General features: G+C 52.1%; 2 protein-coding genes across 2 annotated transcripts; one reads left to right on the plus strand and one right to left on the minus strand.

The window, feature by feature from the left end:
• Window positions 1-7,251, minus strand: ANKRD65 (ankyrin repeat domain 65). Its single transcript, XM_007945507.1, has 5 exons — window positions 7,197-7,251; window positions 6,322-6,514; window positions 1,750-1,989; window positions 1,104-1,650; window positions 1-426 (listed from the first exon to the last, which is right to left on the minus strand). The coding sequence occupies exons 1-5, from the start codon at window positions 7,249-7,251 to the stop codon at window positions 1-3; spliced, it is 1,461 nt and encodes a 486-aa protein (XP_007943698.1).
• A 3,459-nt stretch (window positions 7,252-10,710) lies between these two features.
• Window positions 10,711-12,250, plus strand: TMEM88B (transmembrane protein 88B). Its single transcript, XM_007945509.1, has 2 exons — window positions 10,711-10,986; window positions 11,993-12,250. The coding sequence occupies exons 1-2, from the start codon at window positions 10,711-10,713 to the stop codon at window positions 12,248-12,250; spliced, it is 534 nt and encodes a 177-aa protein (XP_007943700.1).
• The last annotated feature ends 653 nt before the right edge of the window (window positions 12,251-12,903 follow it).

Raw genomic sequence — 12,903 nt, forward strand, 5'->3', positions numbered from 1 at the left:
CTATGTGCCCCCTACCACTCCTTCTGCTCCCTGCCAAAAGGTCCTCTCAGGTCTTAGGTCCTGGGCTACCTCACCCCACTGTGTCCTCAGGGTGGAGCTGGCCCCTCGACTCAGCAAAAGCTCTGTGGTGGGGCCCTGGCGTGACTCCACAGAGAAGTGCAAGGGAGTCATGTGAAGCCAGCCTACAGCGTTCACCTGCGCACCCTCGTCCAGAAGGTGGCTAACAACCTCCATGTGTCCTCCCCGAGCAGCGTGGTGCAGGGGCGTGAGGCTCAGAGAGTCCTGAGAGTCCACCTCGGCACTGTGGGTCACTAGTAGCTGAACCACGGCCAGGTGTCCAGCGGCAGCAGCCCTGTGAAGTGCAGAGCGGCCATGCTTGTCTCGAAGTCTGGGGTCTGCCCCATGGCTAAGCAGCAACTCTACATCCTGCAAGAGGAAGAGAAGAGGAGAGGACAGGAGGCATTCTGGCCCAGGTCAGGTGCCAGATGGGACCACTCAGTGTTTGCCTGACTCAGAATTCCTCCTTCTCCTTCTAGCAAATGAGTCAGAGCCTAAGACATTCCATGTGGGGCTCTATTCCCCTCTAATCAAGATAAGATCAGATTCAAGACTGTGCAGCCACACCACTGCGCGTGCACGCGCGCGCGCGCCCCCTCCCCACACACACATACACACACACCCCACTGCCTAGGGGCTGGTTGGACCAAGTACAGACGGGAGATAAAGAATAAAATCTAAGCACCAGGAAAGGCTCCCTCCCTACCCTGGGTGCCGTGAGAAGTCTAATGGTAAAGTAACACCAAGAGTACGAATCACGGTGGCACTCAAAACTTGGCCCTTCGTGGCCTGCCCTTGCCTCCACTCCCCAGCTTCCATTCCTCCAGCCTTGGGCCTGACAGCTCTGTCTCCGCCGCCGCCCACAGGAAGCCTCAGATAGAGGGTCTGAGCCTCCACCATCCTCTGTGATCCTGGGCGCAAATCTCTGCGGCAGCTTCCGTCCTGTCTGCCGCCCCCACCCGGGGCTGCAGCAGCGGCAGGAGGGCCTTGAGGCTGCTCTGCCCCCTACTCCAGCCCAGGTCCCGCGCGGGGAGGTGATGACGTACCTGCTGGCGGCCCAGGGCGGCCGCGATGGCAAGTGCCGTGGCCCCCGCGCTGTCCCGGGCGTCCACGCGCGCCCCGCGCTCCAGGAGGAGGCGGAGAGCCGTCCCGCGGCCGGCCGTGGCCGCCACATGCAGCGCGCCGTCTGGGTCCCCGCCACACGCGGCTAGCAACAGGTCGAGCATCGGCAGCTGGCCTCCTGCCGCCGCCCAGTGCGCCGCCGTCCAGCCATGAGCGTCGGTCAGGGCTGCCAGCGCCGCAGGATCCGGGCCCGGCGCACCCAGCAGACGGTTGGCCAACAGAGGGCGGCCTAGCGCGGCGGCCCAGTGCAGCGGCGTGAGGCCAGCCGCGCAGCGCGCTGTTGCCTGGGCCCCGCGCCGCAGCAGCAGCTCGGCCAGTCGCGAGTGTCCAGGCCAGGCGGCCTCGTGCAGCGGCGTGCGCCCCGCGCTGTCCGGGACGTTTGCCAGGGCCCCACGCCGCAGCAGGAGGCCCACGAGGGGAGCGTGGCCGCGCAGCACAGCCAGGTGGAGTGGGCTGCGGCCGGCGCCGTCCCTGCGGGCGGGGGCGAACGGCAGAGTTGGCGCGGTGACAAGATCCTACCCCCCTACCCACCAGGGGAATGGATCCTTATGTAATCCCCCCTGGGCTCACCTGTCTTCCACTCTGGCCCCCTGCCGCAGCAGCTGCGTCACCAGGCCTACCTGACCCAGCCACACGGCCTTGAACAGGGGACCCCAGCCCTGTGGGGCATAAGCACCCTCCTTCCCGGCTTCCAGGACCACCTCGGAACCTAGCTCCAGCCACCGCAGTTCCTGCTCAGACTCAGCCTCAGCAGAGGTCGGCTTTCCTGGCTCCTGCTGGGAGTCAGTTTGGGGGCAACAGGAATGAACGCTGTAGTGGGCAGAGGGTGGGAAAGCCCAGCCCAGGGTGTCCCCGGGACAACAAGGGGCCCCAGCCACACCCTGGCCCCATGAGGGGTTTGGCTTCCAGTTACCCCCAGAGGCAGCAGGCTCAGGGATTCTGTCCTCCCGCTGGGGGCCCTCTCCATTCCAGGGGTCTTCTCCATGCTGAATAAGGCCCGGCACACACATACACACACAGACAGGCTTTAGGCAATACATGGGGTCTGGAAGCTGCAGATGTGGGGGTAACAGAACTGGCACCTGCCTCACTGTTTACCTGCCTCACTGTTTACCTGCCTCACTGTTTACCAGGCAACTTAAGGGAAGGCCCTGACTGCCTGCCAGGCTCCAACCTCCCCCAGCCCAGCCTCTCTCCCAGGGAACAAAGCCTGAGGGGTTGTGGAGGACAAGCAGGAACACGCCTGTGGACTGTAGCTCCTGGATCCCACCTCCCCCAGGAAGCAGGCCTTTGATGTGCTCTTACTTGCCCCCTGGGGAGACAGGCTCCCCTAGCCCTCTCCCCCAGGGCCCTGTCTCTGGGACCACCTGAGTACTGGAGCCCTACTTCTCCTGAGGTGGTGGGAGTCAAGGGGCTTATACCAGAACCTTCCTTCCCACACGGGTGCTGCAGAGACAGAGCCATGGGCTTTGGCACCGGCAGGTGACCTGGTGAAGCGTCAGTGCAGTGTGTGTATGTGTGTGTTGGGGGGCGGCATCCTGGAGACTAGATAGAAGCTACTCAGGGAAGCCTGTGAAGAGGCAGAGCCGGGCAGGGTGAAGGCAGTGAGGGATGAGGAGGTATTTCCTAGGAGAACGGCTCAGACTTTATGGAAGGTCACCTAGTCCTGGGTCCTGGGGTGGGTGGGCAGTGACTGGCCCTATAGCTGCTTTCCCATGCCCATCCCTGGGGCATGGCCACCTACCTGGAGCCCAGACCAGGCTGAGCTGGGGAGAAAATGGGAGGCTGGCATGGCTAGAACACCACTTGGCCTGCAGATTCCAGCAGCTCCTCCCCACCAGCCACCTGTTGTGACTGCTGTGCTAGGGGCAAAAGACCCCAGATTCAAGTATGTTCCATAGAAACCCTTTTATTAAGCCTTAGGACAAAAGGAGCTTTCGTGGTATAGCAGTTAAGTCATTTGGCTGCTAACCAGAAGGTTGGCTGTTCAAATCCACCAGCTGCTCCAGTGGAGGAAGATGAGGCAATCTACATCCATAAAGATGTACAACCTTGGAAACCCAATGAGGGTCACTATAAGTTGGAAGTGACTCGATGGCAGTGAATTTGTGGGTTTTTTTTTTTTTAAGACAAAACAAAGACAATCATCCAGGATGAGGGAAACAATCAGCATGTACACAGTAAAGAAGACAACTAGAGTCCTCTGAGTCACAGTCATGGTGTTTATTATATTTGATAGAGTAAAAAAATCATAAAGTCATGATTGGTGGTATGTCAATTCATCATTGTTGCAGGTGGGATTGCAGAAGCAGGGAATGGACCATGTTGGGATTGTACACAATTGAAGATTAAAAAGGCTTACAGGATCGAATTCTGGGGTTTGACCACATGGCTACGCAGTAGCCAGGGTATGACTCATGATAATATAACCATGAGTCATGGCCTCAAGGTTCCTACAAGACAATACCAGGACCTTAGCCTTTCATTTAAATTAGGTAACATTCAGCTATTGTTGGTAAATCATTAAGGACACACCCAGGCAATTTCCCTAGTCCTTTGTGTGAGCATAATCTACTTTCAACCACATACTTTCCCTCCCCAGTTTGTCCTGGACTTTATAAGCATAGTCACATTGCTGGTTTGGGAGCTCTGGTAGTGTAGTGGCTAAAGCACTTGACTGCTAACCAGAAGGCTGGCGGTTCAAACCCACCAGCCACTCCTTGGAAGGAAGATACTGCCTCGGAAACCCAAGAAGGGGCCCCTATGGGTCAGGTCCAACTCAACGGCACATAACAACAACACATTGCTGGTTTAATGATCAAAATGGCATCTGAATTTATGTCTAGATTCAAAATGGACAAAGCCCCTGACTGAGGATATAGAGCTTCTCCATTGCCTCTTTCCACAGATTTAGTCAGTTTGATTCCTGTGTGTTCCATCTGATGAGGTCCATGTATATAGTCACTGTTTATGTTATTGAAAACAGGTATTTGCAATGAATAAGTTGTTGGTTTTGCAAAATTCTATCATGCAAACTCTGGCATCATTTCTATCACCATGGCCACATTTTCCAACTACCAATCCTTCTTTGTTTCCAGCTTTCACATTCCAATCACCAGTATTGCAGATGGTGGTAAAAATCTTCAACGTCTTCATCTTTGGCTTTAGTGGTTGGTATGTAAATTTGAATAGTAGTATTAACTGGTCTTCATTGTAGGAGTATGGATATTATCCTATCACTGACAGCATTGTACTTCAGGATAGATCTTGAAATGTTCTTTTTGATGATGAATATAATGCCATTCCTCTTCAATTTGTCATTTCCTTCACAGTAGACCATATGATTGTCCAAGTCAAAATGGCTGATACCAGTCCATTTCTGCTCACTGATGTGTAGGATATTGATCTTTATGCATCCCATTTCATTTTTCACAATGTCCAGTTCTCCTAGATTCATACTTTGTACATTCCACATTCCAATTATTAATAGACATTAACAGCTGTTTCTTCTCATTTTGAGTCGTGCCACATCAGCAAACAAAGGTCCCGAAGGCTTTACTCCATTCATGTCAAAGTGGGTGGCGTTAATGAACAGAAATTTATTGTCTCATTCTGGAGGCTGAGTCCAAATTCAGAATTTTGGCTGTAGGGGAAGATCCGTCTTTGGTTTGTCCTCAGCTTCTGATGAGCCCAGGCATTCTTTGGCTTATATATGCATTGTCACATGGCCGTCTTTCTTCTGTCTGTCTCTCTGTCTTCTCTTCACAAGGACACAGATGTAATGAGATTAGGACTGAACCTACTCCAGTACCACCACCCATCTGTCAGTTTGCAGTACTGTGGTGGCTGTGTGTGGCTATATTACTGGAAATTATGCAACTGTTATTTCAAATACTAGCAGTATGACAGAGCATACTGGCCCTACAAGATAAGTAGGACAGCTAAGTGTACCAACCCCTACCTCTTATCCTATTTACCCTGACCTCCCTGGGCTAGCCAAAACCAGTCTGAGTAGGTTTGGCAGCCATCTTTTACCTTAGGTGACCTTTAAGTCATTAAGTATCTCATGAATATTAACTTCTCTGCCTCTGGGTGGAGTTTAATTGCCATTTTCTATACATGTGATGTATGCAGAAGTAGGTAATCCTAATTACACTTGCATAGAAGACACTGTGGTGGTACAGTGGTCATTGGTATTCAATGTGTCACATCTATTCTTCAGAAGGTCTCTAAATTCAGATGGGATATACTCAAGATATATCACCAGAAGCTTGAGGGTTCAAGCCCCCCAGCCACCCTGTGGAAGGAAGATGAGGCAATCCATTTCCATAAAGGTTTACCACCTTGGAAACCTAATAGGGTTTGCTATGAGTCAGAATTGACTAGATGGCAGTGGGGTTTTTTTGGATAGAATGTAGAAATATGTATACTCGTGATTTTGTATGACTTCCTGTTTTATAAACTATGTATATAAGAGAAGCTTGAAGGAGCCTTCCTTGGAGCATTCTTGGAGGCCCTAGACCCAGCTATTCCTTTCCTTGGCCAAAGGAATAAAGGTGCCTTATCTCACCTCTGTCTCTGGTGTATTGGCTATAACAAGTCATGGTGAGCAGAGCCTGGATTTCCACCAGCAGCAGTAGCATCACCCATGGGGGATGGATTTCAGTGGAGCTTCCAGACTAAGACAGACTAGGAATTAAGGCCTGGTGATCTATTTCTGAAAATTAGCCACTGAAAACCTTATGATTCACAACTGAACACTGTCCAATTCTCTTACTTTGGAGGGATTAATCACCGGAGGATGACATCATGTTTGGTAAAGAGGAGGACCAGCAAGGGCAAGGAAGACCCTTGGTGAGACAGATTGGCGCAGTGGTCACAACAATGTACTCAAACATGCTGGTGATTGTGAAGATGATACAAAACCAGGCAATGTTTCCTCTTATTGTTCATGGGGTCACTATGAGTCAGAGTCAACTTGATGGCAGCTATCTATCTGCTCCATGTATGACTTCATGTCAACTGATGACATCTCCAAACACTGCTTCTAAACATGGTCATACTCACAGATACTGAGGTTAGGACCTGAACATGAATTTTGGGGGACACAGTTCAACCACAATACTTCTAGAGTGAGAGTACCGTGATGGTGCATCACTCAGGTGGTAGACCAGCTGGTAAAGAATGATGAGCCCTGGGTGTATCCTGAGGTTGACAACTTCTACAGACAGCACAAGCCCCAAAGTCTGCTCCCCAGGATGAGCAACAAACATGGGAATGGGGCACTCCATGCCATGCTGCACTGGGCAGTTCTGTATGTAGCCTGTAGCTGTACCTGGGGCAAGAAAAGGGTGGGAAGCCGCTGCCTCATCAGAACCAAGAAGCCATAAGAAGCCCCTTGGACAGCCTCCGTAGAGATAGAAAGTGGGTGAGAAGTGGCTTTGTGGCAGCTCTTCATAAGACTGCTGGTCTTCATTTAAAAAAACAAACAATAAAAGGACCAGGTTTGCTAGTCTGATAGAGCCTGGTGGAACCCCTGAGACTATGGCCCCTAACTGCCCTTCAGATCTGGAATTGAACCCACTCCTGTGGCTTCCAGCCAAACAAAAGACAAGCATATGAGCTGAACATTTACATTAGGTAGATACACTCCTTGGAGAGAACAATCATGGCAGAAAGAAGGGCTGTGTGTGCACAGGGAGACAGCTCAGGGGGCAGGAGTGCATGGACGGGAAGGGTACAGGGAGGAGGTAACTATGGGGAGGAAGTGAGAGAGGAGCTGTTACATTGTGGTAAATTGTAGTCAACGTCATAAGACAAAGTGTGTGTGAGCTGCTGTATGGAAAGTGAATTTGCTCTGTAAACTTTCACTGAAATCACAATTAAGAGAAAAAAAAAAAAAAAAGACTGCTGGTCTTCCCATGTTCTAGGAGGAACACAGGGCATTTATTGAGACTTAGGTCAGCAGCAGCTCTCCTGCATGGCCTATGTGGATATGTGCAAGATCATCAGGGTACCAGCACAGAGCCGTGCCCCTACAGGGCAGCAGCCTTTGTCCTCCTCATTCACCATTGAGTCCACAGATTCTAGAACAGAGACTGGTACATAGTAGGAGCTCAGTGAATGATTGTTCAATGAATGAATGAATGAATGAGTGAGTGAACGAGGGTCCTAAGTGAGGAGAGGGTGAAGCTTAGAAAGGAGATAACAGAGGTATTTTCTCTACTGAAATTCTATCCAAATATAATTTCAAAAATTATTTTAAACTTTTTACTGTGGTGAAACATATAGAACATAATGTAATAAATGTCATTGAGTTGTAAATGTGGAAGTTGTTGTGTGGCTAGACATTTTGGAGGACATGTTTTCACCACAGTTAAATATATAGAACATAAAATTTGTCATTTTAATAATTTTTAAGTGTAAAATCCAGTGGCTTTGATTTATTCACAGTGTTGTGCAACCATCACCACTTTTCATTTCTAAACTTTATCACCCTAAACAGATACAATCCATTGAGTAATAACTCCCTATTTCCACCTTTCCCCAGTCCCTGGTAATCACTAATCTAATTTCTGTCTTTATGCATTTCCTATTATAGATATCTCATAGTGACAGGATCATACAATATTTGTCCCTTTGTATATGGGTTCTTTTCCTGAGCATAATGTTTGCAAGATCCATCCATGTCTAAGAATGTATGAGAACTAAATTTCTTTCCGACCTCCTCTAACCCCACAAGAGGAAGACAGGATCACCATCAGTAGCCCAAGGCCTATTCCTGCAAGGCCAGACATGCTTCCTCCCTCCAGCCCTTTCACCAACCATTCTTCCTAAAGCACCCACCACCTCTCTCCTGGGCTCGATAATTCACTGCAGCGGCCACACAGAACTCACAGGTTATGGGATTTATTAGGGAAGCACCAGGCTACAATTCAAGTTCAGGAAAAACACTCAGTCTCTCTTCCAGCCCACCATCCCTCAGCCAACAGTCTCTCACAATCTCTCTCCCAGCAGTGCATGTTCCTCGGTGTCTCACTCAGCAATGCGCGTCTCTTGTGTCCCTTTCCCAGCAGCACGTGTCTCTTTCAGCAGCACATCTTCCTCAACCAGCAGTCAGAGAGGGTTCTGCCTCTAGGAGGCCTCCTTTTGAGCCTGGCAGAGTGGCCAAACTAGCCAATCATAGCATCAGAACTCTAAGCACCTGAGAGAGAGTGGACACCTCCCAGAACATTGTTTTGTGCCACTCCCAACAGAAATACTCCAGGTGGACAACTTTAGCAATCAGGAGCTCCTCAGTTGCTCATAGCAAATCCCACCTTGGAGTTTACAAAGACTTATGGGTAGAAAAGCCACACTAAGTAATTTACTACACTGAAGCATGCAAGTCAGGTGCAAAAAGGACATGGAGGTGGCATCTTCTGACCTCCTGTAACTTCACAAGTGGAAGCCAGAATCACCATCAACAGCCCAGCGCTTATTCCTGTGAGGCCAGACATGCTGCCACCCTCCAGCCTTTTACCAATTCTGACACCAACCATCCTTTCCACGGCACTCACTACTCTGCTAGGTTCAATAATTCATTGCAATGGCCACACAGAACTCATAGACAATACTCATGATTGTGGGGTTTATTAGGGAAGTAATAGGCTACAATTCAGGTTCAGGAAAGAGCTCAGGATACAATTATTCGATCAGGACAGTCTCCCCTCTGCTATGCCCTCAGGCACACTCTCTGGCCCTTGGCCTCTCAGCCTGGCCTCTGCCTTGCTTGGGGAAATATTACAAAGTTCTTTTAGTTCTGCTGATAGGTACACCTAGGTGCACCCCACTCTTTCAGCAAGCCTCCTGCCCAAGGGCACTCAGCTTTCTCACTCTGTGGGCCAGGTAAGCCCACCTCTTGGTTCCACTGTGACTGTCTCTCTTTCTGCTGAGGCATCTCTCTCTGCCATGAGTCTCTACCAAAGAGGTCCCATGCAGGGATCTAGGGTCCAAGGACACACTCTACTTCACCTCCAGTTCTTCTCTCTTGATGGCAATAAGATCCCCTCTCTGCCTCTAAGAGGACTTATTTTAAGCCTGGGAAAATGACAAAACTAACCAATCCGAACATCAGGGTTCTACACAGCTTATTTACATGGGCTCACCCAGTAAAGCAGTGGGAGTTACAAAGTCTATGGCTATAAAGGCCATACAAAGTAATTCACAGCACCCCATCAGGCAACAGGGTTTGGTGGGGAATGACAGGAAGCTCCAGCTATTTTCCACTGGGCACATCTCAGGCCTGCACTGCTCAAACGTGGTGCTGGGCACTACCGTTGTCACCTCCCTGTCCACATGGGTCTGAGGGAAGCCGGCCAGCCTGAGAGGTCTGGAAAATCCCATGGATTAGAAGAAAAATTGGAAGGGATCTCAGAGAGCAGGAGAAGGTGTAAAAGGGAAACTTAATTGGTATCTGATTTCATACCTTCCACTCAGCTCACAAACAATCTACTCATTAGCTTAAGTGTCAGGTAACTATGTAAACAGTGTTTACAATTCTTTATGTTAGGCAAGAAAACCTTGGTGGGCTGAAAGGTGTTAAGAGTTTTTCAGTTGGGGTTTTTGGCCAAGCAACACCAAGGATCACCAGCAGATACCAGAAACTAGCAGAAAGGCCCACAGAAGAAATCCACATAGCTAAGACTCTGTTGGACTTTTAGCCTCCAGAACAGTGAGAAAATAAATTTCTGTTCCTTAAAGCCATCCACCCACTTGTAGTATCTCTATTAATGCAGCCCTAAGTGACTGAGACATTGGATGTGCTTGGAACGCTCCCTCCCATTTGAAATCTTGGAAGACATGCTCTGAAAATTGCTATCCTGTCTGTTGTCAGGGTGGTGGATTGTATTCAAACACAAAGGATACCTGTAATTGTTTTCTGTGCTCCTACTATGTGCTGGGCCCCACACTAAGTGTTTTCACATGTATTTCTTCCTCACAGCAACCCCACAATGTGGATGTTAGTGTTCCTCTTGTTTTACCAAGGCTGAGGAGGGGCTGGGTCTTCAGATGAGGGGCCCAGCAGGGCCAGGACTGGGGAGCAGGGTGGGTGCTGATTTTACATGGCAGCCACGATGGCAAAGTCAAGACCATGAACAACAGGCATTGTCTGGGTGAGCTGGAGGGAGAGGCGGGACCAGGAGGGAGGAGGGACCCATGGCCAGCTGTGGGGACAGCTGTACCAGGCCTGACCAGAGCACACAGGAGCTGGCTGGGGAGACAGTCAGGGCCAGAGCTGTGGCCGCCTGGCAGCAAAAGACCTAACCTGATGTCGGAGGAAAACCGAGGCAGGGGTCTGTGCCCTGGCACTGATTGTCAGGGCCGGGGCTTCCTGGCCTAGGCTCCTGTCATTCAGCTGGATCCTCTTTCTGGTGCCTGTGGTCTGGGTGGGGGTCTAAGACTCCAGTCCTATTTGTGGGTGGGTTAAAGGGTCACTAGTCTGACCCTGTAGGACCTCAGGTCACTTAGTGACCTCAGAATCCTGCTGTGATGAGCGAACAGGAGAGGGAGACGGAGGAAGATGAGGGAGGGGGCACCTCGGACACAGCACCCATGCTTCCCCAGAGGGCCCTTGATCACCAGGCCTCAGCCCTGATGTCCCCAGGGTGGGCAAGGCTGGCTACACGGGGTCTGGGGACCCTAGTGCTGCCGGGCCGGGCCCTGGCTGGACTCCTGCTCCACCTGCTGCTGTCGGTGATGGTGTTCCTGTTGGTGCTGCTGCCTGCAGCTGCCGTTGTCTACCTGGGCTTCCTGTGCCACTCCAGGGTGAGCTGAGCCCTCCTGGGTGGGAGACTGCCTGGGGCTTGGGGAGGGGTCCTGCAGAAGCTCCTGCCATGTGTGCCTCTCCCTGCAGAGCCCTTTTCTTTGCCACCTCCCCACACTGACCATAAAAGAAGCTCTTTTTTCCTCTTTCCTCCCCTGGGATCTCCCAGCCTTGTACCAGGGGCCACCAGGCCTAGACAGCTGGGCCAGGATGGGGAGAGAGAGGCTTCTAGGGAAAGAAGATGAAAATATTGCCAAATATATCCCTCCCATAGTCCTTCCCCAGGCCTCACTCCCTCACTCACTACCGGATTTCTCTTGCCCCATCTGGATTTTACCCCTTGGGGAATGGGCTGTGGCATGGTCTAGGGCAGGGAGGGCATAGGCAGATGAGTCCCTATCTCTATGCCTAGGGCTGGGGAGGGGGCTGGACAAGGAGAGAGAGAGGGCTGCAGAGAAGGTTCCAGCAATAGATAGGATCAAGGTCAGGTGCCATCACAGGGAGGGGCCAGGTGGAAGGAGCAGGAGGAGGAAAATGAGGGTCAGAGCGCCAGAAAGCAATTCTCTGAGCTTCAACACAAGGGAACCCTAGCTGCATTAGCCAGGGTCCCCGATCTCCCACTTAAATCTCATTGTCTGGCCCCCAGCGAGCCTCAGACTGCCCACTTCACCTTACTTCAGGCTTCGCCCCCAGGACCCATCCCCTTGGGACTTGAAAGCTCGCCCCGCCTCCTTCTCCGGCCGCGTTTAAGTCCCACCCATTCCAAGAGCACGCCTCTATGCCCGCCCCTGCCTCTATGCCCCACCTATTTCGATCCAGTCACGGGTTTGACCACCTGCCTCGCCTCCTGGTCCATTCGTTCCTGGGCCCCGCCTCCTCCCTTCCCTGCCCTGGCCCCAAGCCTTACAAGGCAACGCCTCCATCCCCCGCCCCCTCCTCTGCCGACTTCGGACCCCGCCCCTTTCCCAGCCCCGCCCCCTAGGTCCTAACCACCCGCCCCGCCCTCAGGTCCACCCGGCGCCCCGCCCCCCATGCCGCACGCTGCTCTCCGACGGCGGCTCCGCGACTCTCATCGTGTTCGGCTTCCTCTCCCTGCCCCCGCTGCTCGTGCTCGCCTCCGCAGCCCGCGCTTGCCTGGCCCGACGCCTTCACCTGCTGTCGCCCCCTTCTTTGGCCCCCGATCCCCACCGCCATTCAGGGTCTGGCGGCGGGGAGCTGAGGGGCCACGCCCTGGACGAGGAGGAACAGTTTTGCGCCCGGGTGTGACTCAGAGGCCTCTCTAGAAGACCCCAAGACCTCCAAATCCCTGAGGCCCGGAGCTACACCGCGACCTCCGTGAAGTGACCGCTGCCTGGAGAACTCTGGGTCTGCATCCAGGTCCCCTCGGGATATCGCTCTGCACGCAGTGCTCCGAGTGGCCACGAGATGGCACCGGACTTCCCCGGACCGAGTCCGCTCTCCCCAGAACTGTCCACACCAGGCTCACCAGCAGCACTGGTCGCCCCTTTCCTGCTGCACAGAGGCCAGAAGTGTCCCAGGGAGGATGGAAGCCCCTCAGAGAAGAAGATGGCCGGGCCAGGGGAAAGGTGGCCCTCTTGGCTTCTTCCCCTGCAGCAGCCCTGGGCCCCTGCTCGTTCAAGGAAGAGTCTCTGCTTCCCTATGTCTGGTTAGGGAGCAGGTCTGTATTGGTATTGAGACAGGCAGAGAATCGGGCTAGCCAGGTCAAACAGGCTCCTGACTCCATACCATTGAAATTTTAGCCTACGGGCAGACCACCACATAATTCTGACTGCTGGCTTCAGAAAACTGAGGTAGTTGGCAAGACGAGTGCTTGGGCAAGATAAAAGAGGCCGCAAATTAAAGGGCCCTAAGCTTAACTGCTTGTAAAATGCTGATAAACCTCCAGATTTTTTTTTTTT

The sequence above is a fragment of the Orycteropus afer genome, unplaced genomic scaffold (genome assembly GCF_000298275.1).
Source record: "Orycteropus afer afer isolate SDZICR_OR568_19922 unplaced genomic scaffold, OryAfe1.0 scaffold00136, whole genome shotgun sequence".
Taxonomy (NCBI): Eukaryota; Metazoa; Chordata; class Mammalia; order Tubulidentata; family Orycteropodidae; genus Orycteropus; species Orycteropus afer.